The sequence below is a fragment of the Prionailurus bengalensis genome, chromosome C1 (genome assembly GCF_016509475.1).
Source record: "Prionailurus bengalensis isolate Pbe53 chromosome C1, Fcat_Pben_1.1_paternal_pri, whole genome shotgun sequence".
NCBI classification, from domain to species: domain Eukaryota; kingdom Metazoa; phylum Chordata; class Mammalia; order Carnivora; family Felidae; genus Prionailurus; species Prionailurus bengalensis.
The window spans coordinates 95,762,634-95,790,578 of NC_057345.1; the positions used below are offsets into that span (position 1 = coordinate 95,762,634).

Genomic DNA, 27,945 nt, shown 5'->3' on the forward strand with positions numbered 1-27,945 from the left:
GTTAGCAAAGCCAGCTGGCATTCCATCCACTTTAAAAAAAAAATATTGTTAATTGAAAGATAGTTGACATATGTTAGTTTCAGGTGGTTGACGTAGTGACACGACAGTTATATACATTACGAAATCCATCCCCTTTTAAGGTCAAGGAGATGGCAAGAAAAAGAAAATCGATGCCCCTAATCTCAGCGTGGTGCTGAAAAGAGAGGTCCCAGACAAGTCAGAGGTGCTATTACTGTGTGGTTCCCATAGGATTTTGGTAGAAAGTGACTGTTAAACTCGTAAGGCCTTTCATGAGGTTGGGCCATTGCAAACTTACCCTCGGAGAAGGCTGACATTATACCAGGACATGTGGGGCTCTGTCTCTTACCTTGCTTCTGCAGGAATAGCTCTGTCATCTGGGTAGACCAGGAGGCAGGAACAGGGAAATGGATTGCTTTCCATTTTTCTTTTCTTTCTTTTTTTTTTTTTTTTTAAGGGTTTAAATGGCAGAGAATAAAGCCTGTTGCCATAGTTATATAAACATGGGTAAATATCCCTAGGCTGAGAATGGGGGATGTGGGACATGATTCATTTTTGCTGAAGAAGAATCAAATAGTTCGACCTCCTCTCTCCTGCCCCTCAAAACTCAGCCTGGAGGGAAGATGAAATTATCTCACTTGAAAATAAGGAACATATCAAAGGTCTGAGATTGGTTATGAACATACTTTCTCAAAGCCACCCAGAGGTGGGCGGGGGTGGGGACAGGGGTTGGGAGAGGACCCCTAAACGGTAGCTCAGCATTTGCCCCCTGCTGGTGGGGATAAGTGTGGTGGGTACTTTTCCTGAGGGAGGGGGCGCAACTCCTGGAAATGGTGTCTAAGGGTGTCAGACTCCTGGGGTTTGCCTACCTACTCAGGGAGGGTGGCCCCGTCTGTCCCACTGCCAAAGCCTGGAGGTCCTGGCACCAATAACTGAGCTCAAAGGGAGAGGCAGAACCAGTTGCGTCCCAACAGAGCTCACATCCTACAGTAAACAATGGAAACACGGCCGTTCTCCTGGCTCCATATCCCATGGCCCCCACCTGGAGGTCCCCACCCAGCGCGTCTTAGCCCGCCCTCTGGAAGATGCATCCCTGGGTGAGGCTGTGCCCGTCTCCACTGACAGCAGAAGAGCTGAAGAGTTCATACTGATGCGAGGAAAGACATGCATGGCCACACACAGTCTGGAAACCTCATCATAACATCACCCTCCTAAGAGGGGCGTCCATATCCCTACTGCCCTCAGGCCTCCACCCTCTGTGCCTGCCAGCAGCTCCCCCACACCTCCTGAGCATCAACAGGAAAGGCTGACCCTAGAGATAAACATGTGCTGTTGGAATGTGTTCAGATATCACTGTGGAACTGTCCCTCTCCAGGCAGAGGACCTCGCCTGGCAGGCAGGCCTGGAGGTGCTGGGAAGAGACTGTGTGTCTGAGTGTGAACATGTTGGGACTGCAAGGAGGGGACTGGAGTGAGGCCTAGTTATTCTTTTTTTTAATTACTTAATTTTAAAAATTTACACCCAAGTTAGTTAGCATATAGTGCACCAATGATTTCAGGAGTAGACTCCTTAATGCCCTTTGCCCATTTAGCCCATCCCACCTACCACAACTCCTCCAGCAACACTGTTTGTTCTCTATATTTGAGTCTTTTATGTTTTGTCCCCCTCCCGTTTTTATATTATTTTTGTTTCCCTTCCCTTATGTTCATCTGTTTGGTATCTTGAATTCCTTGTATGAGTGAAGTTTGTCTCTCAAATATTTGTCTTTCTCTAATTTCTAGTTCCATTCACATAGTTGCAAATGACAAGATTTCATTCTTTTTGATTTCTGAGTAATACTCCATTGTATATATATATACCACATCTTCTTTATCCATTCATCCATCGATGGACATTTGGGCTCTTTCCATACTTTGGCTATTGTTGATAGCGCTGCTATAAACGTTGGGGTGCACGTGCCCCTTCGAAATAGCACACCTGTATTCTGTGGATAAATGCCTAGTAGTGCAATTGCTGGGTCATAAGGTAGTTCTATTTTTAATTTTTTGAGGGACTTCCATACTATTTTCCAGAGTGGCTGAACCAGTTTGCATTCCCACCAGCAGTGAAAAGAGATCCTCTTTTTCCACATCCTCACCAACATCTGTTGTTGCCTGAGTTGTTTATGTTAGCCATTCTGACATGCGTGAGGTGATATCTCATTGTGGTTTTGATTTGTATTTCCCTGATGATGAGTGATGTTGAGCATTTTTTCATGTGTCTGTCAACCATCTGGATGTCTTCTTTTGAGAAGTGTCTATTCATGTCTTTTGCCCATTTCTTCACCGGATTATTTGTTTTTTTGGGTGTTGAGTTTGAGAAGTTCTTTATAGATTTTGGATACTAACTTTTTATCTGATATGTCATTTGCAAATATCTTCTCTTATTCTGAAGGTTGCCTTTCAGTTTTGCTGATTATTTCCTTCGCTGTGCAGAAGCTTTTTATTTTGATTTATTTTGAAGCTAGGATTTTGATGGCTTCCTGTCTTAAGTTTAGGTCTTTCATCCATTTTGAGTTTATTTTCGTGTACGGTGTAAGAAAGTGGTCCGGGATTGTGATGCCTCCTGCTTTGGTTTTCTTTTTCAAGATTGCTTTGGCTATTCGGGGTCTTTTCTGGTTCTATACAAATTTTAGGATTGTTTGGTCTAGCTCTGTGAAGAATGCTGGTGTTATTTTGATAGGGATTGCAAGGCCTAGTTATTCTTAAAACAATCTAACTTCTAGCTTTATTCCTCTGTCCACCTTAGATGGGACTGGGCTCCTGTGCCTCATACAATCCTGATATCAGGAGAGACAGCAGAGGGACCAAGTGGCCTATATGCTAGAGGTCCCTTGGTTCCAAAGGAAAGATTCGCTTTGGATTTTAATTGAAAAATCTTGTGACTGGCTAGAGAAATCAAAGACTCTAGGCATGGGGGGAAAAGCTCCTTAGCTTTCATGTCTTCAAACATGGAGTGTCATTCCCCCCACTTATAGAGCAACTGAGGCCAAAAGAGACTGGTCTTTATGTTGAAGGAACAAAGTTCTCCTGTTCCCTCTTTCTACTACCTACTCTGCAGAAAGCATGCGGGGTGTGGCCTGAGGTGGGTTACCAAGATGACTAGAACCACTGAGGGTTCTAGTCCCCCATCCACAAACCCCGTGGTTGAATTTACACCTAGTGCCAAACTAGGCACCACTCTCAGCCTTAACTTTTGTACAAAGTCACCTGCCTTGCAAGGCCAGGCCATCAGTCATGCAGTGGCTACAACTTTTTCTACAACACAGAAGGAAGGTGTTGGGGGAGGGGACAGGGGAAAGAAACAGCAGTATAGTATTTTGGAAAACTCCATGTATGAATGGGCTATCTCGCCTGAACAATTCAGAGGGAACTGACTAGTGCAAAATTAGACGAGTCCAAACAATGAACAGTTAGTTATTCAGACTAGTCCAAATATGGGCTGCTACTGAGCCTTATTTGGAATTATTTGCAGCTATGGGTCTTGTGCTTGTGGTGCCTAAGCAATGGTCTCATTGCTACTTGGGAAGCAAATATTTCCATTTTGCAAACATTACTGGAAAAGCAAATATTTTTCAACTGCAAAGAGCACCTGAAGAATGTCAGGGCACACACAGCACAGGGAAATACTTAATGCGATTTGTGCAAACCAATGCCGGTAGATGGGAACTGCATGGAAAGGGAGAGGGAGTCGTTCTCAGCACGCTCCCAGGGACATTCTGCCACAGCTGGCTTCCTGGCAGCCCTGTGCCTGCTTCCCTGTAACCTCACCTACGTGGCCTCCCACTCAGAGGAAAAGCTCATTTTGTTACACACTACTTACCAGCCCCCCCTCCCCCACCGCCCCCAGCTTCTGGTTGCTGTGAGCAAAAACCAGGAGTTGGCAGCCTGCCAGGGAGAGACTTGTCGGCGAGACAGAAAGAAGGCTACCTGCTTCTTTTCCTGAGGCCATGGGGTGAGGAGAAAAAGAGGTCACATCTCAGGTTTGGCTTACTGCATACTTGCTGCCACCAGGCTGGTTCCCAAGGGTCTCCTGGTCTTCTGCGGGGACTGGAGAACTGTCCAAGCCTGGAATAGATGCCAGCCCTGGGGTATGGCCAGAGACCCCTAGGGCAGCCAGTGCCAGGGTGACAGCTGCTGCTGTGAAGGCTTCTGCTTGACCAGAGAGGCAGGACCCTCTCCCCAGGGTTCTGGGCGGGGGGGTGGAGGCAGGGTGGGCAGTGGCTCCCGGTGGCAGCCATCTATACCAAGAGAAAGCCTCAAGTTCCAGAGTGGAATGGCAATGAGGCCAAGAGACACTGCCATCACTTCACAAATGAAGATACCTTTTAAAGAATAGGCACTCCACATGCAAAGGAGTTTTGGTTTCTACTGCCCTCCCTCTCCCTGCCTTTGGACAGGTTTTCTTTGCTCTGATTATTCCCCATGAATCATCATCCATAGAAAGTGACTGAGGCAATGGAGAGTGAATAATGAATCCCCTAAATGGTCTTTTGTGTCTCTGCCTGGAGGGTTTTGGAAGTAACTTGCATTTTAATCTATCTGACTTGGAATCATAGAATTTGGGAGCTGAGGAGGACCTTATAGATAATCAGGGGATTGTGACCTCATGGAGAGACCAGAAGTCAAGATATGTGGGTCTGAACCTCTGGTCTGTCACTAAAAATAGTGCTTGCTAACATTTATTGAAGGCTTTCCCTGTATCAGGCGCTCATCTATTCGTCCCAAACCCTCAGAGGCAGGGGCTCCTATTGCCTCCATTCTGCAGATGAGGAAGAAGGGAGCTAGGGAGCCAGAACTCCCCTCTGGTCACACAAAGCTCTGGCTTTCGCTCCAGGACCCACACCCTCTCAGTCAGTCGGCTGCCTCACCGTGGAGCCTCAGACAAGTAATTCAACCTCTCTGGGTCTCAGTTTTCTCCTTGGTGATCTTTAAAATTTTAAAACTCTAACAAAAGTCTGCATTTCCTACCCAAGCATATTATTTACAGGTCAGGAAAGTGAAGCCCAGAAATGTGAAATGATTTGCTGTACATCACCCAGGTGGCCAGAGGCAGAGCCGGCATGGGAACCCAGGCCCGGTGGTCTTTCCTCCCCACCTGCCAGGCAAGACGGACTTTCCCTCCGCCTCACTTTGGCAGGTGTTTCTAGAGGAGTCCAACTCCTTGCCTAAGAGGAGTTCAGGTAGATTGGAGATGTCGGGTTTGGGTGTGGCCAATGACAACACCAAAGAGGAATTTAAGAGGCTGGTGATATTTGTCTAAGTATCTTCGACCTATCTGCCTGTCTGCTGTTTCCTATCTTTCTCGGGTCAAGAGTGGTGATCAAAATCATGCGGTAACCACAGAGAAAGAGCACGGTGATACAATATCTGCTGTGGCACATACGCACTCCCCCCCTGGTGGGTGATGCTTACAGTGGTTTTGTCCCTCTCAAGCAAATGTTACCATCTCGTACGGGCTCTCATGGAGACTGCGTCCTTCATCGTGGTTCAAAGTCTGCCCCTCTCCCCGTTCTCCTGTCCCCGTCCCTCCCCCCCCCCCCCCCCCCCCGTTGCGGGATTTGATCAGACACTGGGTTGTGATGAGCGTGCCTCTGGAGGAGGCAGGTCCGACAGTGTGCTCTGGCAATCATTGTGCACCACCTTTAGTAGTATCCCCATCCTAGTGTCCTCGCTACGGAGACAGAGACTGGGGAGGGCTGGAGGGGTCAATGAACAAATCATTGGAGCGCATCCGAAGTGAGAACAAGGGCATCCTGGGGGAGGCAGTACTCTGTTCACGATGGCACCGTGAACCCGTGTATGTATGTGAGGGTGCGTGTGGCTCAGCCGCTCCGAAATGAGCTCTCACCCACTGGTGAGTGGAAAATTAGCTTTGGCAGGTGAGGAACTGGGTGACAGGTGAGGAAGCCAGCAGGGGTATCGGTGTTATCCTTCTACTATTGCTGTTGCTGTTGTGGCTAACAATCTCTCTCTCGTACCCCCTCTCCCCTGACTTGTAATTAGGTGCAGTGGAAATGGCTCACAAGGGCTTGGGCAGGGGGGCGCGTGACATGAGTGCGACAGAATGGCCTCATGGCCTTTGGAAGCTAGCTGTGTGCTCTGCAGGTGGGCTGCCCTAAGCCAGTCGGGAGTTGGCATTTTCCTGACAGCCCACAAAGCAAGCTGTGTGGCTTACGTTTCTTTGGTGGGTGGGAGAAGAGATGGCAGCCCAGGGACTAAGCCCTGGGAAATTCTGCCATATGGCAGGACGTTGGAGGCGATGTGGGCCAGAAGCGGCGGGCAGAAGACCTGGGGTCTTGGACTGGCTCTGCTGGCCTGTCTCTGCGTGGCTCCGGTTGGCCCTGTAATCTCTCTGTGCCTCAGTTGCTCTAACTGTAAAGTGGGGCAAACAACTCCTCTGCTCCCTGCCTGCTGTAAAAGCAAGATATTTAGAGGCCCTTTGAAATGTCAAGAGCACGGCTGCAAATGTGAGGCCCGACTGCCAAGGGAATTTGCAGAGCCCACGGGGAGGCAGCCGTCTGCCTCAGCGTTGGTTTCACAGCCTGTGCTCAGACAGGTACTTAAGCATCTCACATCCATAAATCTCAGCCCGTATCTGTAGTCAGCAAATAAGGGAAAGGGCAGGCTGCCGCTCTGCTACCATCTGATCTTCTTACCAACCTCGGCTCTGGGCCTCCTCTGCCCCCACCCGAGGCGATGATCCCTCTGCCCTCCCGCGTCTGCTCTCGGCCTGTCAGTTTAATTTAACAAGGTTGTGGGAGAGGCTTGATTTAATCAAACCAGTTGCTGTATCCATTCTGCTCAGAGGTCCCTCAGTGTCACCACCGAGGCTCAGATTAGACAGTGACAATTACTTCTTCTTCCCTGGCTATTGCTTCCCCCTCCCTTTCTCTCCCTGAAGGGAACAAGGAGGCAGACCGGTCTCCTGGGACCTAAGAATAGATGCATGAGGATCAAAGGAGGGAAGCAGACTGGCCTGAGAAAGCCCCTCTCATGCCTTACATGGCCTGGTTGAAGGCTGAGCAACAGCCCGAGGGATGGAGGGATAGAAAATTCGAGCAGAGCTGCCTTGGAAAGGCTCAGGACTGCCTGAGGACAGAGCTGTGCTAGTCCCAGCGCCATTATCGATGGCCCTCGGAGATACACCGGGTCTCGGAAACAGGGTGGAGGGGTGCGCTAATGCTCTGTACGCGCCAGCCCGCAACCATTTATTTCCAGGTTCTCAGCCTGGATTCTGGGGTCTCCAGAGCTGGGAAACAGCAACAACAAACAAAGGTGAGACTCCATCAGAGTTTCTGTGGCTCTGTTCTTGGCACAAAAGCGGCTGTGACAGGAGGAGCTGCCCCCTGAACCAGGGGTTCGAGGGAGGCTATGTGGAAACTGCCGTATGGGGGGCAGGTGGGTAACGAACTGTGGCGCTCGGCAGTGTGTGTGTTGTGTGTGTGAGCGTCTGGAGCCGGACAGCAAGGCAGGGGGTCTCTGGTGCAGAAGCCTCAGGGCTTAGGGAGATTCCGGAACAGATCTCTCTTCTTGCCATTTAACTCTTTCATTTCCCTCCTTTTCCAGGAAGTGGGTGCTCGGGCGCCTCTTGCTCTCTTGAGCGGCTCACAGGAGAGAGATGAAGGCCTGTTGAAGAGTCCTCACTCAGGGTGATGGGAATCCTGTTTCCTTTTGCTCATTTGTGTCACATTCTTCCATCGGGCTGGGCAACTGACAGGTGCATCCCTCCCCGGGCCCCTCTCCGAGTCCCCTCCCTGCCATTTGTCTCTCACCCAGATATCCGGCAGACGCCACCATCCGCGGAAGCTGAATATGATTAGCAGAAACCCTTCCTGACAGCTCCAAAGAGAATCCCTCAAATGCATATTCTATTGAGTGCATCTCATTGCTGCTGACAGTCGCTTTATCAATTAAATTCCACATTCCCAGTCTTTGGAGACGCCATGAACCTCCCTACCTAATAAATCACAGGCCCCCAGTTATTGTTAAATGTCCCATCAGTCTCTAATAAACTCCCTGCCAACGGGGGCAGGTTATTTATTATGCTGCCTGGACAAGAATGAATTGGGCCCCGTTCTTACAAGGGGAAGAGCAAATGTGATGCCTTCCTCCCTAAAGACTGAGGCCGTGCTATTAAAAGGGGCAATTAATCAATGTGGGCCTTGGGCAGAGGAGAGCCTGGTCTGGAGACAGGGAGGAAGACCTGGGGTTCTTTTCCGAAAGCCTGCCAGGCCAATGTCCATGGCGGGAGGTGGCTGTGCAGAGGGCGTGGGCTGGGCCTTTGCGGCGGCTTCCCCACCTCCTAATTCCTGTCTGAAAAGGTACTGAAGATATAAGGTCACCCCGTGGGCCAAGGGGCGCATGTAAAAATAGTTATCCTCTGTTTTGGGAGGTAGCCACTTAGGAATGAGAAGGTCATGAAACAAATTCTGTCCAGGTGGCCACATATTGTTACTTGATAAACTTTATATAACCTAAGTGTATCGATGGCGCTAGTCCACTGAGCAGATGAACTGAAGAATGCCGGAGGGAAGGCCCCCCCTTGTCTGTGAGCAAGAACTAGGAAACACTTGCTTCATCAGTTTGTGGGGTAAACACCACACAGGTAAGCCCTGGTACTCGGGAAGCAGTGTACCAACACTGAAAACACCCGGGAGCTAGCAGGTGTAAGACACAAGCGTGTGAAGGGCGTCCTGAAGTTCCCCGCCTCAGGTTAGATCCCAGATCTGGATGATGCTCCACGGTCAGCCAGTTAAAACCCAGACTCCTCGGCTTTGCCATTAATCGAGCCCCATCCACATTTCCAACTGTATCTCTCTTTATTTTATGTAACAGTACCCCGCATTGGGAGAGCACAGCACAGTCATTTTCTATTCCTTATGGTAGCAGACAAGGTCCTTCATAACATGGGACCAATATATCTCTGCAGCCTCATTTCCTGGTAATTGCTGCCATACTTGCCTCCGTTCACACTAAAGCTCGTGGCTTCCCTAAACTATTATGGTTTCTCATGCTTCCACGCCTTTGCACAAACTGTTCGCTTTGCCCAGAATATCTCTCTAACTTGCCTGCTTGGTGAGCTCTACTCCTTCCACCCCCACTGCCTGATGAAACTCCTTATCTATCCTTCAGGATCAGCTCAGAAAATGAGCCCCCAGTGCTTCACAGGACTTGGGCTTGGCCTCCTGGCGCTGCTGTTTTGGCAGATGTACTAGACTCCAGGGTAGGTAAGGAATGATCTGCACATGGTGTTTTTCTCATTGTTCAATGCATGCTTTAAACCATTTTGATTTTGGGTGGAGATGAGAAGGGCATAGAGAAGAAAGCTACTGCTCTCTGAATACCAAAAGCTGTTTTCCTTAATTTCTCAGTAGTTCCCACTCTCTCCCACATGACAGCCACATTTTAACTAAGGCCCTGAAAATGTCAGTATTGCATATGATTTTATACCAACTTGTGCTACTTGCGTATTTCCTCCTTGATCGGGGCCACCTGTTTGCAGGTATCCTTCTCCTTGAGGGCAACGGCTGTGTCCATATAGGGTGTTCAGAAGATATCTGTTGAAAGAATAAAGAGAAGCTTCAGATTGAATGCAAATAACATTGCCTACCCTTTGTTGCTTTGAGATCAAATGAGAAAAAGTAGCTGTAAAAATGGTAGTTCTGTTCCTTCTTTCCACATTCTCCTTACACCCACCATGGGCCACCTTAATGTCTATGCTTTTATTTACATTGTTTTCCTCTACACCGGTGCAAAAACCTCCACTGTGGAATGATTGTATGGGACCACTTGAACATCCACGTCCATCCTGAGTCTAAGTTTTACTTGCTTTTCAGTGCACAGGAATCCTTCCCTTCTCTAGCTCCCAGGTACATTAGGTGAAGTAAGGCTTTCCAGGTAGACAGAATAGAATAAAAAAAGGCTGAGGTCCCATTGAGATTTTTCCTGAGGGGAGGCCGGGAAGCACACACAGTCTGACTCATTGCTGTGTATGTTACTCTCATACCTTACCTAGTTATTAAATGGTGCCTTACCTCTGTGTTTTATCTTTACAGCACTAAAAGTTACAGCCAACAACTTTATCTAACTTTTCCATTACTGAGGAAAATATTTTATGTATTGATTTGTGTTTTTAGCTGTAGCAATACAATTTATTCCTAGTAACCTTACTGCAATATTTGTGTCCGTAAAACATCATAAACAAGAAACACGATCACAGAATGTCTATAAAACTGGACGTGTTCTTTTCTGGAAAAGCAGTCTTTTTGTTTCTTTTGGGATGAGAGCTGGCTTCTTCATCGATTGGTGTGAGTTCTATAGAATTACTGCTATGCGCAATGGAGACCCAGCAAAGACTTTTGAGCAAGATTCAGTGTTTATTAGGCCCACCAAGGGCCTGGTGCTGGGCTGGAGAGCCTGGAGTGAAAAAATTCCCATCCTTGAGAAGCTTATAGTTTTTTTTTTTTTTTTTTTTTTTTTTTGGTGTAAGGGACAGACACCTAAACAAGTAAATAGAACCGGGTAAGAGGTAGACTGGAGTTATTATAGTGTGAAGTGGGAGTCTGGCATGGGAAATAAAAAAGGTTGTTAAAAGGATCTAGGGGCACCTGGGTGGCTCAGTCGGTTAAGCATCCGACTACGGCTCAGGTCATGATCTCGAGGTTCACAAATTTGAGCCCCCAGTCAAGCTCTGTGCTGACAGCTCAGAGCCTGGAGACTGCCTCAGATTCTGTCTCCCTCGCTCTCTGCCCCTCCCCTGCTCATGTTCAAATGCTCTCTTTCTCTCTCTAAAAAAAAAAGTAAATAAAAATAATAATAATAAAAAAAAGGAACAGGATCTGAAGCTGGACCCAAACAACCTATGGTACACACTTAAGAATGATTACTCCAGTACCTGTGGAGTGAGTGGCTGGGAGAGAGAAGAAAAGGGACAGGGGACTATTCAGAAGGTTGTTTCAATAGCTAGGCTGACAAAGGGGCTTAAAGTAGGACAAATGCTATGGAGACTGGACAGAGGAATGAATGAGGTACATAGAGGCAAAATTACCTGCCCTCAGGTAAACTGTAAGAAAAGGGAGAGTGATGGTAGATGGTAGAGTGCCCCAGTGGGGCACCTGGGTGGCTCAGTCGTTTAAGCATCTGGCTTCGGCTCAGGTCGTGATCTCGCGGTCCACAAGTTTGAGCCCCGCATTGGGCTCTGGGCTGACAGCTCAGAACCTGGAGCCTGCTTCTGATTCTGTGTCTCCCCCTCTCTCTGACCCTCCCCCCATTCATGCTCTGTCTCTGTCTCAAAAATAAATAAATGTTAAAAAAAATTTTTTTTTAAAAAGAATAACTCCCAGGTTTGGGATTTGGGGGCTAGATGGATGAAAAAGGTGGGGTTACTAAGAGGAAGCCTGGAAACTTCAGTGCCCACTCCCAACAGAACCCCTTCTTTCACATGGACAGTTGACATTTCTCAATGTTTTTTAAATTTCTAACCAAAACGCATCCTTGAGACCTCTTACAGATGGGATTACAGTGCCAAAGCCCCTCCTACATCATTTGGAATCTGGATCATCATTCTGTGTGCACCTGCCTGTGTGTGAGCATGGGGTGAGAGATAATGATCAGAATGATGATATAAGGACAAAAGAAAAAGTTGGCGTTGGACGCAGAATATCTTTAGTTTTGGAATTATAAATAAGATTAGGTTCCAGAAATATTTAAACTTGGAGTTATGGCTAAGACTCGCAGGAACTCATTTACTCAATAAACACTGAGCACTTACTATGGGTCAGATCTGTTTTTTTTCTCATTAGGAATACAGAAGAGAACTAGACAGAACAGGTCCCTGTCCTCATAGAATGGGGGAGACAGACAATAAACACAATCTCAGGTAGTGGTGTCACGAAGAAAAATAAAGCAGAACAAGGAAACAGAGAGTGGTGGGAAAGTTGGGGGAACCCAGAGGATGATGGAAGTATCTTAGATAATAATAATAATAGATCAGGGTGAAAGAGGTGATGGGTATTAAAGAGTACACTTACCATGATGAGCACTGAGTAATGTATACAATGGTCGAACTGCTTTATTGTACACCTGAAAACAATACAACACTGTATGTTAACTACACTGGAATTAAAATTAAAAAAAAGTCAGGAACGGCCCCTTTGGAAAGGCGATATTTGAGCAGAGACCTAAAAGAAGGGAAGGTGGCAAAGTCGGTCCCTTGACTCCCCGCCCCCCCCCGGCCGCGAGACGGTGGTGCATAGCGCCGGGGACAGGAGCAACACCCAGGTGGCATGAAAGATGTGAGATGTCTACCAGACTTCTCAATGGAGATGCTGAGAAGGCCGATGGATGTACAAATCTAAGTTCAGAGAGCGGTCTGAGGCGGGGCTGTGGCTTTGAGAGGTGTCAGTCCAGGGCCTGGCGGCAACTCAACGGATGGGTACGGGAGCTGAGTGTGCCAGGGGCAGTGCTCGGGCTGGCGACAGAGAAGAGTGACGCGGTGCCGAGACAGACACGGACCGGACCACGAGGAAGCCGAGTCTGGTTGTGCCCCAGCCGCCTCGAGCGGGCGGGGATAGGCTCCGCCGGAGGCACCGGCCGCCAGTGACCGGGAGGCGGGGAGAGTGACGCCGCACGCGCCTCACAAAGCCGGCGTTCTGAGGGTGGCGCGGGGCGGAGCGCGGGACTGGGCGGACCGCCCACGGAGGGCCGGGAGGAGGGGCGGCGCCCCCACTGTGTGCGCGCGGCGCCCTCTGCAGGCTGCCCGAGGCCGCACACCGGTAGCCCCCGCCTCTCTCTCCTCCTTCTTTCGGCCTCCCTCGGGCCACATTGTTTTGTCGTTATCGCTGCTTGCGAGACTTCCTAAGCCTCCGACTTCCGTCCCTTCGCCCCTCGCCGAAGCGTGTCTTCCTGGGAGGACTGCCAATAAAGTTTTTCCTCTTCTCGCTCTTAGGCTCCCTCCCTCGCCTCAAGTACCGCGAGATCCGGCGGCGCGGCTACGATGGCGGCGGCGTTTGAAGCCTCAGCGGCCTTAGCGACGGTGGAGGCCGCTATGCCGGCGGAGCGTGTGGCCGCACAGCTCGCGGCCTCGGAGCCACCCCCCGGGCCGGTGCGGAGCCTGCGGACGGCTCACGACGTCAGCGGCCCACGGACCCGCACGGGGGACGTGCTGCTGGCCGAGCCGGCCGACTTCGAGTCGCTGCTGCTGTCGCGGCCGGTGCTGGAGGGGCTGCGGGCTGCCGGCTTCGAGCGACCCTCGCCGGTGCAGCTCAAGGCCATCCCGCTGGGGCGCTGCGGGCTCGGTGAGGGCGGGGGCCGTGCGCGGGCCGGGAGGGTCCCGGAGGAGTCCCGGAGCGGGTGCGGGGTCCGGCCTGCGTCCGGGCGCTGCACGCTTTCGAGCCTCAGTTTCCCCTGTAAGAGACGCGGCGTTGATGGTTACGGTCCTTTTCACGGTGACGGTTGGCTCTCCGTTCGAGAAGATAAACGGTAGAGGTTCAGGGACGAGCCCTGTTTCTGGATATGGCCCGATGCTTTTTTGAGAGTTCACTAAAAACGAAGGTGCCAACCAGTGATCTTCTGGAGACCCTTGTAATCATGTGGTTTCGTGTCGGTATCATACTAAGCTTCTTTAGTCGGTACTGGTTAGCGATATACAGTATATATTTTTTCTCCTCAGATTTAATAGTTCAAGCTAAATCTGGCACCGGGAAAACGTGTGTGTTCTCTACCATTGCTTTGGACTCTCTGGTTCTTGAAAACCTAAGTACCCAGGTGAGTCTAACTCAGAGGACCCAAAGGAGGGTATGTTACGTGGATTTTATTATCAAAGCATTAAAGCCTTTGAGTGCTGGTGGTGTGGATGGTGACCAAGGATATGTTATTAGTGTTAGAAATTTGGAAATTTTTATCACCGCATCTTAAATAGAATAATGGCATGTGTGTCAGTTTTTTCATTACTTGGGAATACAGATAGGTTTTCTTTGTTCTTCTACTTGCTGATCCGGTTGTGGTAAGATTTAGTATTTGGCCTGATTGGTGATAATGTAGTGCTCTGGCTATTGCTGGTAACTGCAGGTGGTTCTTACAGCCTTGTGAGTATATCCTGTTGATCTCCCATCTTCTAGGTTCTCTTGGAGTAGGTCTAAGAGAACCCAAACTAATAAGAGATTTAGGTTTGGAAATAATTTCTTCAACAAAGATTTTTCAAGCGCATGTTATGTATAAACAGTATGCCAGGATGTCCATATTCAAAGCTTCTTGACTCTTATATCTACCAAATCCTGGGTTATGCACGTAAGAAATCCTTCAGCTTCCCAAAGACCTAGGCTATTCTACTTGTGAATTGAGATGTATTTGCGATTTTGGTTTCTGACAATTTGGGAGTAGATGAAATGCCAAAACCCTGAAAAGTGCCATAAACCAAATTTGTATATTTAAACTTGAGATCTTTGTGTTCTCAAATTTATTTTTGAAAATTGGGAAACTTCAGAAAAGTCAAGAAGTACCAGATAACTGCATCTGATAATCTCACCTACCCAGAGCGAAACTGCTGCTAACCGTTTTGGCATATTTTCTTCTCCTAGTTTTTTTTTTTAAAGCAGTTTTTTCCTTCTGCTAGCTCAGAACATGTAGTTTCACCTTGTCCTCCAGTAGTTAGTTATTTTGCAAAGTTCTCACCTTGCCTCCCTAAAGCTCCTTTTCATGGAGCTAGAAATCTCACCCTGACTAGGTCCGGTTACAAGGGCCTCCCTGCTATTCCTCAGGTACACCAAGAATGTTACTGTCTTGAGGCCTTTACATTTGCTATTTCTCTTCCCAAAATCATTTCCCCAGGTGTCACATAGCTAAGCTCTACTCTGCCGTGTACATTTAGGTCTCTGCTCAAATGTTATTTCCTTAGTAGCCTTCCTTGATTGCTCCATTTAAAATAACTCCTTCCCTTCTTTTTTCACTTCTCTCCCCCTCCCAACTCTTATTGTGTGCCATTATTTATGTCCGTTTGTTTATTGTATGTCTTCTTACACAGAATGAAAGTGCCCTGAGGGCAAGAACTGTGTATTGTTAACTCTTGACTCCACAGCAACTTATATGTTGCCTAGTAGGTAGGCAATTCATTCAACTCAGTGTTTGTTGAATGAATATATATGTGAATGAATGGAATAGTTTCCCTTGTCAGTAAAAACTCATCATTTAAAATGATTGGTTAAATGAAAACTAGCTCATTATAGTGCAAAATGTGCCAACCACATGTATCTGTTCCACTGACTCATTAAAGTGTATATATTTTATGCTTTTTTAGATTCTGATCTTGGCTCCTACAAGAGAAATTGCTGTACAGATACATTCTGTTATTACAGCTATTGGAATAAAAATGGAAGGCTTAGAGTGTCATGTCTTTATTGGAGGGACTCCATTATCACAAGACAAAACCAGACTTAAAAAGTGTCATATTGCTGTTGGCTCTCCTGGTAAGATATCAATGACTGTTCATAACTGGGGCTTTTAAGGAACTGAACACTTTTAATATAGGTAATATAAAATAATTGATGTAAGAATATGGGAATCTTTGATAACTCTGATAATTATTTTGAGGATTATAAGCGAAGCTTTAGACGTGACTGGAATTACCAGAAGAATGTGGGAAATCTCCATCCCTGAGGCTGTTTAAGTGCACCTATGGAATTGGCTTATGAAAAGAGGAGAAAGATGACTTTCAAGAAGCCTTTCTAAGCCATGGATTGGGATTTATTCTTTGCTTCTCTATTAATCATTCAATCAAGAATCACTCAGATCAGAATTTAGTATTCAGGGCCTTAGCATTCAAGTCTTTTGATGGGAATAGTGTTTATGATCTGTGCTTATTGGTGGTGAAATATGAGGAAGAAATAATGGATTTAGGCAAGATCGAATTCAACATTTCTAATTTGTGGTTCGGTGCGTAAATGTATAATAACGAAGGTCGGGTCAAGAAAATCAACAGTATAACCTGTGAGTGAGTAGAGTAACAACACTGGCTGAGATTTGCACAAATTCAGTGCACCTTAAATATTTCAATATGCTTTTTTTCTGGACTTTAGGCAGAATTAAACAACTAATAGAACTTGACTACTTGAACCCAGGCAGTATACGTCTCTTTATTCTTGATGAAGCAGATAAGCTTTTAGAAGAAGGCAGCTTCCAGGAGCAAATAAAGTAAGAAAAATAACTTGCTGGACTATTAAAATGGTGTCCTAAAGTGTCTATCTTTAGCTTTAACAGGTGGTAGTTACTGTTTGATTAGTTTCCATGGTGTGTGTTTTTCTTGTATTTTGCAGCTGGATTTATTCTTCCTTGCCTGCAAGTAAACAGATGTTGGCCGTATCAGCCACCTACCCTGAATATTTGGCTAATGCTTTGACAAGGTACATGAGAGATCCCACTTTTGTAAGACTAAATTCCAGTGATCCGAGTCTCCTAGGTGAGTACAGATATTGGATACTTACATTACTGGTTTGTTTGTGATACTCTGGAGCTTTCCCTTGCCTAGTCGGCTGTTGCTTTCATATTTGCTATTAGGATATAGCAAATATGTTTTGTTTTAACAGAGGACTCTTCTTTGCAGGTTTGAAGCAATATTACAGAGTTGTCAATTCATACCCTTTGGCCCATAAGATTTTTGAGGAAAAGGCTCAGCATTTACAGGAACTGTTCAGCAGAATTCCGTTTAATCAGGCCTTAGTCTTTTCTAATTTGCACAGCAGGTAATGTACCTTAAAAGGTCATTTGGGGAACTTGTGAAATAAAAGGATAGGCATGGGGCCATATTTATAAAATTATAACCTCTGTGTTATTTTTCATAGAGCACAACATTTGGCTGATATTCTTTCTTCTAAAGGCTTTCCTGCTGAGTGTATTTCGGGTAAGTTTATAGCTTACTTTAATCTTTGTTTAGTATCCTGATTTGAAGCCTCTCCAAAGTCAGGAGGAAGAAATGCTACTTCCCGGGTTGTCTTATGAGTGTGAGGTTACACTGAGTCTTTAGAGTAAAGGAAATTTCAGGTTAATTTTTCATTGGAATTTGATATATCAATATTCTTATTTTTATTTATTTTTTTTAGTTTATTTTTTGAGAGAGAGAGAGAGAGTGAGCAGGGGAGGGGTGGAGAGAGGAGCAGAGAAAGAATCCCAAGCAGCCTCTGCACTGTCACCGCAGAATCTGATTGGGACTGGAACTCAGGAACCACGAGTTTATGCCCTGAGCTGAAGTCAAGAGTTAGATGCTTAAGACCAAGCCACCCAGTTGCCCCTCAATATTCTTATTTTTTAAGTTGTAACTTGGTACATCATACGAAATTAGAAAATTGGAATGAATTGTCCATGAAGAGCTCAATAATTTTATAAGGTTTGCCTTTGTTATCTTCATTGCAACATATTTTGCTTCTTTACATAATCATTGTAAAAATGCTGTGAGCTGCTACTGAATTAACTGCTTTGTGGTCTTGAGGAAGGTGAACATGATTTTTTTTTTTTTAAGATTTTATATTTAAGTAATATCTATACCCAGTGTGGGGCTCGAACTCACAACCTTGAGATTAAGAGTCACACGCTCTACCAACTGAGCCAGCCAGGTGCCCCAGGATGATTCATTTTTGACAGAAAACTACATTATTACTGCTGGCCTAATAGAAATGAAAGATTTAAAGGAATTTTTGATCAGTAAGATCCTTTTTAAAGTTCTCATTGATAGCTTAGTTTGTAACCTGTTAGCATAAGCTTGTCTCATCATTGTATATTATGAGATACTGGGGAGACTGTTTTCTAATGGACAATATTTTGACTGTAGATCACACTTCAAAACCAAATTTATAAACCGCTGATTAAAGCAATTTTTCTAAGAATTGTTCTACTTCATATGTAACCTTGCGGATATAATGGTATATCTGCAGGCATAACCTAGTCACCATTTAAAATTGATTTTTGGGGGGCTTAATCGGTTGGGTGTCTGGCTCTTGATTTTGGCTCAGGTCATGATCTCATGGTTCATGGGATCGAGACCCATGTTGGACTTTGCGCTGACAGAATGGAACTTGCTTGGGATTCTCTCTCTCCCTCTCTTTCTGTCCCTCCCCTGCTTGCTCTCTCTCTCTCTCTCTCTCTCTCTCTCTCTCTCTCTCTTTCTCAAAATGGGTAGATAGACTTTTAAAAATTGAAATAAAATAAAATATGTTTTTGAATTTCAAGTTGACTCCCTAACTGTATTTTAAAAGATTCTGACTTTAGGTCTTAGCCTATATTTGTATATAAGGATAGAGTTAACTTTGGTATATTTTTAAAGCGTTTAGACGGGTAGTTAGGAATTCTGCTTTTTGTGTATTTGATAAATATGTTAGTTTGTTTTTATATGACTTTCTTTTTGGGTCTTTTTAGGTAACATGAATCAGAATCAGCGTCTTGATGCTATGGCCAAGCTGAAGCAGTTTCATTGCAGAGTCCTCATTTCCACAGATTTGGTATATTTCTCGTTCGGATTGGGTGACTAATCCATCTTGACTTGGGCTCTCTTGTCAGATGCACAGGTTTCAACTATTACTTTACATGGGCGTGTCTGATAAAAATACCAGAAGGGAGGGGCGCCTGGGTGGTGCAGTTGATTAAGCGTCCGACTTCGGCCAGGTCACGATCTCGCGGTCCGTGAGTTCGAGCCCCGCGTCAGGCTCTGGGCTGATGGCTCAGAGCCTGGAGCCTGTTTCCGATTCTGTGTCTCCCTCTCTCTCTGCCCCTCCCCCGTTCATGCTCTGTCTGTCTCTGTCCCAAAAATAAATAAACGTTGGAAAAAAAAAAAAAAGAATACCAGAAGGGAATTGTCTTTCCAGTGCTGGGGAACATGCTTTCTTAAAAGTCTTATATTTTCATCTTTATTCTTGAAGCTAGTCATTAGAAATTAATTTCCTTTTCCTTTGCTCCTGAATTCCTTCCTGTTCTTCACTTGGGTTTTGGTCGTACTATAGTAGAATACTCTAGTGTGCGTTGGAGCCTGTGTGGCAGTTAATGCAAACACTTGTTCTCCTTTTCAATTCAAGACTTCCCGAGGGATTGATGCTGAGAAGGTGAACCTGGTTGTAAATCTGGATGTACCATTGGATTGGGAGACATACATGCATCGGATTGGCAGAGCTGGCCGTTTTGGTAAAAAAAAAAAAAAAAAAAAAAAAAGGAAGTGAAAAGTTTGGCTGCTTTCTTTAGGAGGAAGATATGACAGGTAGAATGTCATTTATGTGGAAATGATTTACTAATTAACAGTCCCTCTGCTTTAGGTACCTTGGGGTTGACAGTGACCTACTGTTGTCGGGGAGAAGAAGAAAATGTGATGATGAAAATTGCCCAGAAATGTAACATCAACCTTCTGCCTTTACCAGGTATGTTTTGTCTGTGTCATTTTGCTGTCAAAAGAACAGTGATATTGATGATAGGCCTCATAAAATTAACAGCTGACATGGAGCACTTAAGATGTGTTGGGTCCTATTCCATATGTTAGCTTGGTTAATTATCACCATGGTTCTATGAAGTGTGTGCCCTTATTGTCGATTTTTTTGTGAATGAGGATATTGAGACATTGAAAAGTAAAGTAATTTGCCTAAGTTCTTACAGCTAATAAGCAGCAAGGAGAAGATTGCAAGATAACTCCTGGCACATGAGAAATGAGAATTATTTTACTACTGTATTAGCTCTGTATTTTAGCTTTTAGCCTTGCAATTTGATTTCACTGTTTTATGTAAGGGGGCATATATTTCACTTCTTTTGTCGCTGTGGAGGTAATTCTTGCTGTATTCTCCTTTGTCACCATGGGGAAGGAAGGAATAATATCTTTAATTTAAATGCTATTTTGAAAAATTTTAAGTGTTTCCTTTTTAATATTTATTTATTTATTTATTCATTTATTTATCATCTGTATACCCAGTGTGGGGCTTGAACCCACAACCCTGAGGTCAAGAGTCCTGTGCTCTTGTGACTGAGCCAGCCAGGTGCCCCTGAAGTGTTTTCTTTTGATTTAATGAGTCATTTGTCAAGCTGATTTTTTTTTTTTTAGTGCCACCTTGGAAACTAGTGGCTTGGAAAGCATGTCTGAAACTATTAATGATCTCTTTTTTTTTTTTTTTTTTTAATTTTTTTTTTCAACGTTTATTTATTTTTGGGACAGAGAGAGACAAAGCATGAACGGGGGAGGGGCAGAGAGAGAGGGAGGCACAGAATCGGAAACAGGCTCCAGGCTCTGAGCCATCAGCCCAGAGCCTGACGCGGGGCTCGAACTCACGGACCGCGAGATCGTGACCTGACTGAAGTCGGACGCTCAACCGACTGCGCCACCCAGGCGCCCCTAATGATCTCTTGAAAACTTTAAAAACTGTCGTGTAGAAATGTGGCTCATTTATTATATATGTTAATATATGCATGTTAGTGTGTATGTGTGTATATACATGTGTATATGTACATATATGTGTGCATATATATGTATATACCAGTATATATGTGTATATATACATAATTGTACACTTACATATACATGACCTTCTAGAATATGGGATAAGTAGTTATTGAATAAATATAGCAGTGAATATTTCAGTGATTTATATTTAACTCCGTTAGTGATTTTTATAAAGTTAGATTAAGCATAGGTCTGGGAATTCTGTGGATTCTAGGAGTTCTGGCTCTGTCATAGCTCATTTTGTGATCTTTTCACAAATTTCTTTAATTGCTCTAAGCTTGTGTCCTGATTTATAAAATACTTGTTTTTTGAAACAGTCTTTAGGTTCTCTGTCACTTTTAATAATATTTTTTTAATGTTTATTTTATTTTTGAGAGAGAGCAAGCGAGCGAGCATGGGTGGGGGGTGGGTAGAGAGAGAGGGAGATACAGAATCTGAAGCAGGCTCCAGGCTCTGAGCTGTCAGCACAGAGCCTGATGTAGGGCCCAAACCCACAAACTGTGAGATCATGACCTGAGCTGAAGTCGGATGCTTAACCAACTGAGCCACCCAGGTGCCCCATGTCACTTTTAAGACTCTGTAGTATGTTAACTCTATGTATGAGTCTATTGATAATCTGTCAGATGATTATAATGTGAAAATAGTAAATTGAAAATTGGTAAAAGAGGGTTAAGACCTTCAGTAGGATTCAGTATCCTAGCATGTAGTAATAAATAAAATTTGCCTTTGGATACTGGAAAATGACATATTTCGATCTTCACATAATGTTCTCGGAGCCTTGAAATCATGAGAAAATTATATTCGTGGTGTTGGATTTATATTGGACTAGGAGCTTGTATGATAGCAGACTGCTCAGGTGAAGCACCTGGCACAGGAGTAGGAGGGCAGTCGGCCTATTTGAGAAGGGTGGTAGGCAAACAAGGGATACCACCTCAGTAGGAATCGAGTTTTTGTCAGAGGATCTGTTCAGCAAAAGATCAAGAGCCCCAGCTGAAGAGTCCAGAATGAGGGATTCAATAGTGGATACGTCTATGTGGAGCCCCAGTAGCACGAACAGACAGGCAGACCTGTGTAAATCAGGGGCTTTGTGTATTTTGTCTGCCTAAGGTGAAAACTGATCACACTTTGGGAAGGTCTGAGTGTGCAGGTGGGAGCAAACTATCCCTCCTGGATGCAATAGGAAATTTAGAGAGCTGGAGCCAGCCAATTTTTAAAAATTTGCAAGTGCTGTTGAGGCCACAGATCTTTTTATAGTCGTCTTAACTTGTTCCCAGATAGAGGTTTTTCTCCACTGTTGGGGGCAGTGATTCCTCCCTGTTGGGAGTATAGGGTGGCAGATTTACTTGGGTGCAGAGTTGCAGTCGTAATATTCCCCAGCTGATAAGCTCTGGGGAGCACAATCCATTTTCTAATAATCTTGTTTTGCTGTCAGCAGTAGTGAGATAAAGGGGAAGAGTTGGGGAGAGTGGGAGGGGAAGAGATGGGGGAATTTCTGCAGACTTGTATGTCCTAGCAGAAGTTCTTTCTGAGTGGGAGGTATGGGGAGATCCCGCTTGTGAGTATGGGATGGGTCTTGCATATTTTGGGGTGTATTTCTTTACTGCGAGGATTGCTTGGGTCTTTTAAAATACTAAGTGCGATTCTTAAGCTTCTTAGTGTATTATTAGTATATATTATTTCTTACTTTACCATGGAAAGCTTTATGAAGTCATTCAAAAATTGCTGGTCTTGAGCAGCTCAAGAATTTTAATATTCTTCTGTTCCTTTTATGTAGATCCCATTCCTCCTGGTCTGATGGAAGAATGTTCAGATTGGGATGTGGAGGTTCAAGCTGCTATGCATACATATGGCTTAGCAAGTGTACCTACCCAGCCCTTAAAAAAGCAGATTGAAAAAATAGAGAGAACCTTTTCAACTCCGAAAGCTCATGGTAACCATGTGGCTTCATCCAGAAATACTTCTGTATCTGCACTCTTAGTCAAATCAAAAAATAATACCAAACAAAAGCTTCCTGTGAAAAGCCACTCAGAGTGTGGAATCATCGAAAAAGCAGTGTCACCGAAAGAAGTGGGCTGTGGCATACAATTGGAAGAGCCGATGAAGAATTCTGTTCAGATCTCTGTTGAAAACTCGACTGGTCAGCAACAGGTCAAAGAAGCTATACCTGTGTCACTCCCTAAAATTCCTTGTCTGTCGTCCTTTAAAATCCATCTGCCATACTCTTTGACTTTTTCGGAATTGGTAGAGGATTATGAACACTATATTAAAGAGGGGTTAGAGAAACCTGTGGAAATCATCAGGCATTACACGGGTCCTGGGGATCAGACTGTCAATCCTCAAAATGGTTTTGTAAGAAACAGAATTCCTGAAGAGAGAGTGCAGGTATTGGCAAGTAGCAGTCAATCTGGAGACTCTGAGAGTGACAGTGATTCTTACAGCTCAAGGACTTCTTCCCAGAGCAAAGGAAATAAGTCCTACTTGGAAGGCTCTTCTGATACTCAGCCGAAAGACGCGGAGTCTACTCGTGTGGATGGCCATATCTCTTTGGAGCAGCCTCTGAATGGAAACAACATCCCTAATCCAGTAGAGTATCAGGAATCACCTGAAATCCAGACAAAGGCAAGGCATAAAGAGGGGGCTACCCAGAGAGCTAAGCAGAGCCGGAGAAACCCTCCCAGGCGGTCTTCCTATCGAATGCAGACAGAACCCCAGGAGGACGGTTGGTACGACTGCCACAGGGAAACCCATCTGAATTTTTCCGAGACCTACCAGGACTATGAGGAGTACTGGAGAGCTTACTACAGGGCGTGGCAGGAATACTACGCTGCTGCTTCTCAGTCATATTATTGGAATGCTCAGAGGCACCCAAGTTGGGTGGCAGCTTATCACATGAATACCATTTATCTACAAGAAATGATGCGTGGCAACCAGTGATGACAGGCAGTACCTCATACCATCCAGAAATATCAACGAGTGATACCTTCGGATAGCCATCCTCTGGGGCCTTTAGCACAGTGCCATTTTTGAGGAATTTGAAAAGTCTTGAGGCTTTCTGCTGGGACACATCTATTTTTCAGACTGTTTTGACCTGTCTTATTAGGTGAGGTATATTATCTTTTTTTTTTTTTTTTTTTTTTTGAGAAACTTCATGGATCAGATCCTTGAAAGAAAATTTTGGAGACAGAGCTAAAGGTCCCAGGATGCCATTTTCTGTAAGCCATTCAAGAAAGAAACATTTAGAAAGACTTAATACCACTGTTTACTTAAAAAAATAAAAATAAAAACAGTTGAGGTTTGAAAAATAATGTTAGTTTATGCTGTGGAGTTCTTGACAAAAGGCTTGGGCTGTATTTCTATAGAGGTGTGTTCTTGTAGAAATTTGTAACACGATAGATCAGAAAATCCCCTCGCCTTTTATGTTTAGGTAGGAAGGAATAAATATTGCTTCACACTCGCCCAGAGGTAGCTTTGATGCCATTTGCTTCCAGGAAAAATATTTGTTACCAGTAAAAATGCGAACTTAGCCAAATGTTTATTGACATGTTTATTGTTCATCTTTTTTTCGAATGTCTTGTTCTTAAGATTGTGAAAGCTGTGTGTGTGTTTACGCGCATTAAATAGCTCAGGATCATCAGTGGCTGTCTTATTTCCGTTTCTCAAGAAAAGGAGTAACTCAATCTTTGTTGGTTCTTGGATCCTTTTATGAATCTGATGAAAGCTATAGATTTGTACCAGAAAAGTTTCCATTCTGTAAACAAGATTTGTATATGTAATTCCAAGAGGTTCATAGACCTTCTGAAGCCCAGGTGTAGAAGCCAGATTAAGAACTGCCCTAATCTGTTGGGAGGCTAAAGGAAAGTTTTAGCTCTTGATTTTAACTGTTTTTTTGGAAGCTGGAACTCATTCTGTTTAAACTCTTCTCACAGTATGTCCTAATCTTATGCCTTCTAGAAAATTCCCCTCCAGTTTTTACCTTTAGTGCTAGGATCTAAGGGGAGCGTCTCATTTTTCTGAGATGGTACATCTATAAATCATGACTCAGAAAAAAATTAATTGGAGTCCCCTTTATCTGAGATTTTGCTTTTTTTTTAGTTTATTATTTTGAGAGAGAAAGCATGTGCAAGCAGGGGAGGAGCAGAGAGGAGGGAGAGAGTGAATCCCAAGCAGGCTCTACACTGTCAGTGGGGTTCGATCTCATGAATCGTGAGATCATGACCTTAGCTGGGATCAAGAGTCAGATGCTTAACTGACTGAGCCACCCAGGTGCCCCCTGATATTTTACTTTCTGCACTTTCAATTACCCAAAGTCAACCACTGATTGGGTCCAGAAGCAGATGATCCTTCTGACCTACTGTCCGGCCAGTCAGTAGTAGCCTAATGCTGTGTCATAATACCTATAGCATTCACCATCAGGTAGGCATTTTATCATCTTACATCATCACCAGAAGGGTGGGTACAGTACAATAAGATACTTTGAGAGACCACATTCATGTAACTTTTATTATAGTATGTTGTGATTGTTCTATTGTTATTGTTAATCTCTTACTGTGCCTAATTTATAAATTAAACTTTATTATGGGTATGTACGTATAGGAAAAAACAGTACATATAGGATTCGGAACTGCCTGCGGTTTGAGACATCCACTGGGAATCTTGGAGCGTATCCTCTGTGGATAAGGGTGGTGTAAAGATACGTATTCTTTCATTTCTTCTCCTTGGCAATCTTTTTATGATTACGCGTTTGGTTCCCAAACCTTGTGAATTGGAATTGTGGTGAGAGAACCCCTCATGTCTAGAGAGATTTGTATTTAACTTTTTAAAAGGAAAGCTCTTCTTTTCTGTGTACATACTTCCCTAGGCACTACCAACACTTTCCTCCAGGCTTTCAGCAAACATCCACAGCCACTGTCATTTACTGTCCACAACCCTCAACATACCACTACCCTAAACTCCTGTTTAATTCGGATTCCTGTCATCTGGGTTGGGCAGTGGTAGGCTTTACTTACACGGATCTGTACTGTACATGTATTGCCAAGTTAGAATGAATTAATTAACACTGTAAATAGCAAATCCATAATTAGGTCCAGCATGTCATTAAGAGGTAGAGACTTTAATTACACACATTTCAGTAAGATCCCGTCATTGCTATATAATTGAACTTACCTCTTTTTCTCTACCCTTTCCCCCCACAATACAGCCAAGTTCACAGTCTGTCATTGCTAGGGGATTTTAATTAGGATACTGCTGCATCTTAATTAGAGATGAGGTTACCCATTAGTCTTGAAATTAATTGGATTCTCTCAAGGTTTATCTTATTTTGTGTTTGCCTTTTTTTTTTTTTTTTTTTAGTAGGAAAATAAGCTGGAGGGGAGCATACACATAACATCTGAAAATACTGATGGTTTCATTTTCCATAAGCATTTGTTTGGGAAATTTCAGCAGTTACCTTCCCAAATAAGGGGATGTAGTATTGGTGGTGGCTGTGGAAGGAACCAGCTGCTATTTGTGCATGGTTAGACTTTTTTGTCTACAGTTTCAGTCAAGGTGGGGCGCCTGGGTGGCTTAGTCAGTTAAGCATCCGACTTCAGCTCAGGTCATGATCTTGTGGTTCGTGAGTTCGAGCCCCGTGTCGGGCTCTGTGCTGACAGCTTGGAGCCTGGAGCCTGCTTCGGATTCTGTGTCTCCCTCTCTCTCTGGCCCTTCCTCCCCCCCCCCCTCTCTCTCTCAAGAGTAAATAAACATTAAAAAAAAAAAAAGAATTTCAGTCAAGGTGACTGCTCCATAATCTGTTAGGAACCATAGGTAGTTTTCAGGTGAATTCACGTGAGAGTGCTATTGTGTAGTGGAAAGAGCATTTGTCAGGGCAGAGATGGTTGCCACCTCCTTTTTCACCTTGTACCTGTTAGATGACCTCTTAGGGTCCAGTTTTCTCATCAATTAAATGAGGGGGTTAGACTAGAAGATTTTTAGGTTCCCTTCCAGTTCCAAGATTTAATTAAAATATGACTAATAAGAGAAAATACTTTCTAGTTCTGGAAGAGAAAAATCAGTTTATGAATATAGAGAGCCTTGATAAATTCAGGTGATTTGGATGAAGGCTAGTGTGAATTGGGTTAATGTCTGAATTCTAGAATACTAAACAATATACTAAATACCACTATTCTAGTTAAGCTTTAAATTAGGTTAGTAGTATTAACATGTAGAGAAATCTCTAGGAAACCTGCAGCTCTAGATAATTCTGACTTAGAAGACAAACTATTTGGGTAATAAAAATAACATTTTCTAAAGTAGATTAAGTATTGTAGCATCACTTACCTTTTAATAATGTGATTTAGAGGTGCCTGGGTGGCTCAGTCGGTTGAGTATCCAACTCTGGCTCAGGTCATGATCTCGTGGTCTGAGTTCGAGCCCTGCGTTGGGCTCTGTGCTGACAACTCAGAGCCTGGAGCCTGCTTTGGATTCTGTGTCTCCCTCCCTCTCTGCCCCTCCCCCGCTCAAGCTCTGTCTCTTTCATTCTCAAAAATAAATGTTAAAAAAATATTAAAAGAAAGTGTGGTTTAAAGGTAAACTTTAGCCCCTGAGTGGTAAAAAATAATTGAATAGGAATTATAGTACTTGCAGATCAAATCATATGAGACAAGGAATAGTTTTGAAGTTTTCGGTTTTTTCCCCTTCCCCTAAATGTAAATGAACCTGTTAATCTTTAAGAAAACATAATTTTGATAGTCATAGCTGACCTTGGAACTGGATCCTTCACAAGGGTATTCTATTGTTTTGGCAGAATATTGTTTTGTGCCTCTGTCAACAAACACCTATGTCCCAGTTAACACTGAGTGTTTTTTTTAGCAAAAAGGAGCATGTATTGCTCCGTGCACATCTGGTTTCCAGTTTCTGGTCTCTGGATTATGTGAGCTGTGGATCCGTAGTGACACCTAGTGGGTGATAAGGATATGAGCGTCTGAATTTCATGGCCAACTTCAAAGGCCTTTGGGCATCATGCATTTTTGCCTTGACGTTGTTCCATTTCTATCATGGTTTTCATTGGGATGTAGTCATGGGGAAATTAAAAGGATTTCCATTGTTGCTGGGAATGTGTGTTGTTCACATTATGGTGGAATATGAAAATGCCTCTTCTCGTTAACCTAAATCAGAATTACTAAGGTGAGTGCAAATCTTCAAGATATCTAATCCAGTACCCCCACTTTTAAGATGAGGAAACACAGTGCCTGATGGGAAATCGTGCAAGTAAGCAATAGAACCTAAATGTAAGCCTCCATCACCTAATTCCCAAGCTTCCTGCCATACCCTACACATCATTTAATTTTGGGTTTTCTCTTTAGTTTTAAGACCCTGGTTTAGATGAAGGAGTAAATATATTCTCAGCAGAACCAGTACTGCTATGTAAAGGCAGATTTTCTTTTAGTAATACGG

The 27,945-nt window shown here is 44.3% G+C and overlaps 1 protein-coding gene, 1 long non-coding RNA gene and 1 other non-coding gene across 3 annotated transcripts; 1 reads left to right on the forward strand and 2 right to left on the reverse strand.

The window, feature by feature from the left end:
- Window positions 1–8,855: 8,855 nt before the first annotated feature.
- On the reverse strand, window positions 8,856–12,653 carry LOC122480936. The gene is made up of 3 exons (XR_006296708.1): window positions 12,366–12,653; window positions 12,089–12,140; window positions 8,856–9,616 (listed from the first exon to the last, which is right to left on the reverse strand). It is a non-coding gene; the product is annotated as an uncharacterized LOC122480936 (long non-coding RNA).
- A 94-nt stretch (window positions 12,654–12,747) lies between these two features.
- On the forward strand, window positions 12,748–24,148 carry DDX20 (DEAD-box helicase 20). Its single transcript, XM_043575848.1, has 12 exons — window positions 12,748–12,832; window positions 13,006–13,354; window positions 13,729–13,823; window positions 15,352–15,520; window positions 16,130–16,244; window positions 16,367–16,509; window positions 16,654–16,792; window positions 16,892–16,950; window positions 18,459–18,541; window positions 19,112–19,217; window positions 19,346–19,447; window positions 22,289–24,148. Exons 2-12 carry the CDS (start codon window positions 13,054–13,056, stop codon window positions 23,446–23,448), a joined length of 2,472 nt encoding a protein of 823 aa, XP_043431783.1. The 5' UTR covers window positions 12,748–12,832; window positions 13,006–13,053; the 3' UTR covers window positions 23,449–24,148.
- TRNAK-CUU lies at window positions 17,589–17,661 on the reverse strand. Its single transcript has one exon. It is a non-coding gene; the product is annotated as a tRNA-Lys (tRNA).
- Window positions 24,149–27,945: the final 3,797 nt, after the last annotated feature.

Bases quoted from the DNA above. Each gene is read 5' to 3' on its own strand.
- DDX20 (XM_043575848.1), top strand. From the start codon at position 13,054: ATGGCGGCGGCGTTTGAAGCCTCAGCGGCCTTAGCGACGGTGGAGGCC. The intron at 15,521-16,129 runs GTAAGATATCAA...TCTGGACTTTAG, and splicing joins TATTGCTGTTGGCTCTCCTG to GCAGAATTAAACAACTAATA. The intron at 19,448-22,288 runs GTATGTTTTGTC...CCTTTTATGTAG, and splicing joins CAACCTTCTGCCTTTACCAG to ATCCCATTCCTCCTGGTCTG.